Source organism: Geospiza fortis, unplaced genomic scaffold, assembly GCF_000277835.1.
Source record: "Geospiza fortis unplaced genomic scaffold, GeoFor_1.0 scaffold534, whole genome shotgun sequence".
NCBI lineage: Eukaryota > Metazoa > Chordata > Aves > Passeriformes > Thraupidae > Geospiza > Geospiza fortis.
In genome coordinates this window covers 165,411-167,212 of record NW_005054614.1, presented here as the reverse complement: position 1 = coordinate 167,212, position 1,802 = coordinate 165,411, and the positions used below count along the sequence as shown (strand labels likewise).

Below are 1,802 nucleotides of genomic sequence, written 5' to 3'. Positions count from 1 at the left end.
TTATTATTATTATTATTATTATTATTATATTGTTAACATTTAGTAAGTACCCTTTCTGTATTCTTTAGTATAGTACAGTATTCTTTAATATAATAAAGTAATAAATTAGCCTTCTGAGAACATGGAGTCAGATTCATCATTCCTGCCTTCATCAGGCATTTCCTGGCAAATACAATACCCAGGGCTGCCAGGTCCACCACTAAACCCAGCCCCTAAAGTGCCACATCCACGTGTTGTTTGCACACAAACAGTGGGAAGGATTTGGAGGATGCTACAGGAGTTTCTGTGCAGAGTTTACGGAGAAGTAAAATAATGGAAAAGCCCCTCTCAACCTGGCCTGCCTACACACACACATCACTCCAAGGTGCATTTCTTCCTTTTGGAAAACAATACAGGAGGACAATGGGGAGCAAAAAGTATTTCACTAATTACAGCCCTGATGTCGAAGTTTAAGGCAGAGCAGTGGGTTACCAAGGCAGCAGCTGGTTGCCTGAGTAACCTCTGCTGAATTGCTTACAAATGGTGCAGAGCTATAATTTTCCTCCAGAACATGGCTGTTGTGCTGAGGTATCTGCCACTGAATTGAACTTGAACACCCACAGAGGTTAACAGAATGCAACAGGATTCAGGAGCATGTCACATGTTGTGGAAAAAACCCAGATAAATACCATAATTTATAAAAGAAATCTCCTTGGGCATCGCTTGAGATAAAACCCCAAAATAACATGATGTTCCCAGCAGAGTTTTGAGAAAGGTTAATGGTACAAAAAAAGCCAGAATTCTGGTTCTCTTTCTTCCAGAGAGGTAGAGTAGATTCTTGTTGAGAAGCCAAATACTGCTTTTCATTTCTTCCTTTGCAGAAGTGAAGTGTACAAGCACTAGCTCAATTTACTGGCTGGAACACAAGAGTCCAGGTGAACAACATCTAGAATCAGTTTCACTTTTTTTTATGAAAAATTAAAGCTAGATGTGTTTTAATTTACTCAGCAGGTAGACTAAATAAACTGATTGGGAGGAAGCTGGGACAGAGTTTCAGTAAGTTTGTTCACCAACTTATTAATTCTTCTAAATTTGTACCACATGCCTGTGTATTTCCCCCACTAACAGGCACTGAAGGGAGAGGCCCACCAATTCAGGGCAAAAATCTTTGGAAAAGAAAGAATCATTTACCTTAGAAGAAAATTTGAGATGAACCTCTGCTTCATCAGCTAAACTCTTCTTGAGCTGAGCCCAAGCTTCTCCCAGTGTGCTGAAGGAAGAGCAGGACAATGATCAGTCCCTTCCCCACCTTTCCTTGTGGGATCTGTCAGAGAAATCTGGCACAACACTCTGTACCAAATTTGATCAGCAAAATCATGGAAAAGTGTAACAGAAATCTGAGAAAACAACCAATCTTTTGTGACCAAGGCAGAATTGTGTTGGCACTGTTTGCAGCAGATCTTTGAAAACCCAGCTCATGGCAATCTCCACTTACAGAGACACCAGAGCCTCCTAAACAAGACCCTTCAGTATCTTATCCTCACCATAACAAAGTTTTCACCAATGCAGTTTTTTCTGCCTCTTCTACTTTACACCCTACTTCAGAGAGCAGATTTTCACTTCAGGTGAAAAGTCTCAGAGAAGCTTTTCAGCACTTGAAAATTTCTCTGTTGTCTTTTTCTTTCAGATTATTTCCAGGACAGTGGCAGCTGAGGCACACTCCTCCAGACTCTCTATGACAGCCCAGACTCCTCTTAAAGCATCATAACCAAAACTACACTGTCCCCAGAACAGTGCAACTCCAGGGGCTAAACTGGTAACAG

At 41.0% G+C, this 1,802-nt stretch overlaps 1 protein-coding gene across 1 annotated transcript in view; it reads right to left on the bottom strand.

The window, feature by feature from the left end:
- Positions 1–1,802, bottom strand: part of GAS7 (growth arrest specific 7) — a 45,155-nt gene that overhangs the window by 8,471 nt on the left and 34,882 nt on the right. The window contains 1 exon segment of the mRNA XM_005430274.2: positions 1,171–1,249. Coding sequence (XP_005430331.1) covers positions 1,171–1,249 — 79 coding nt within the window.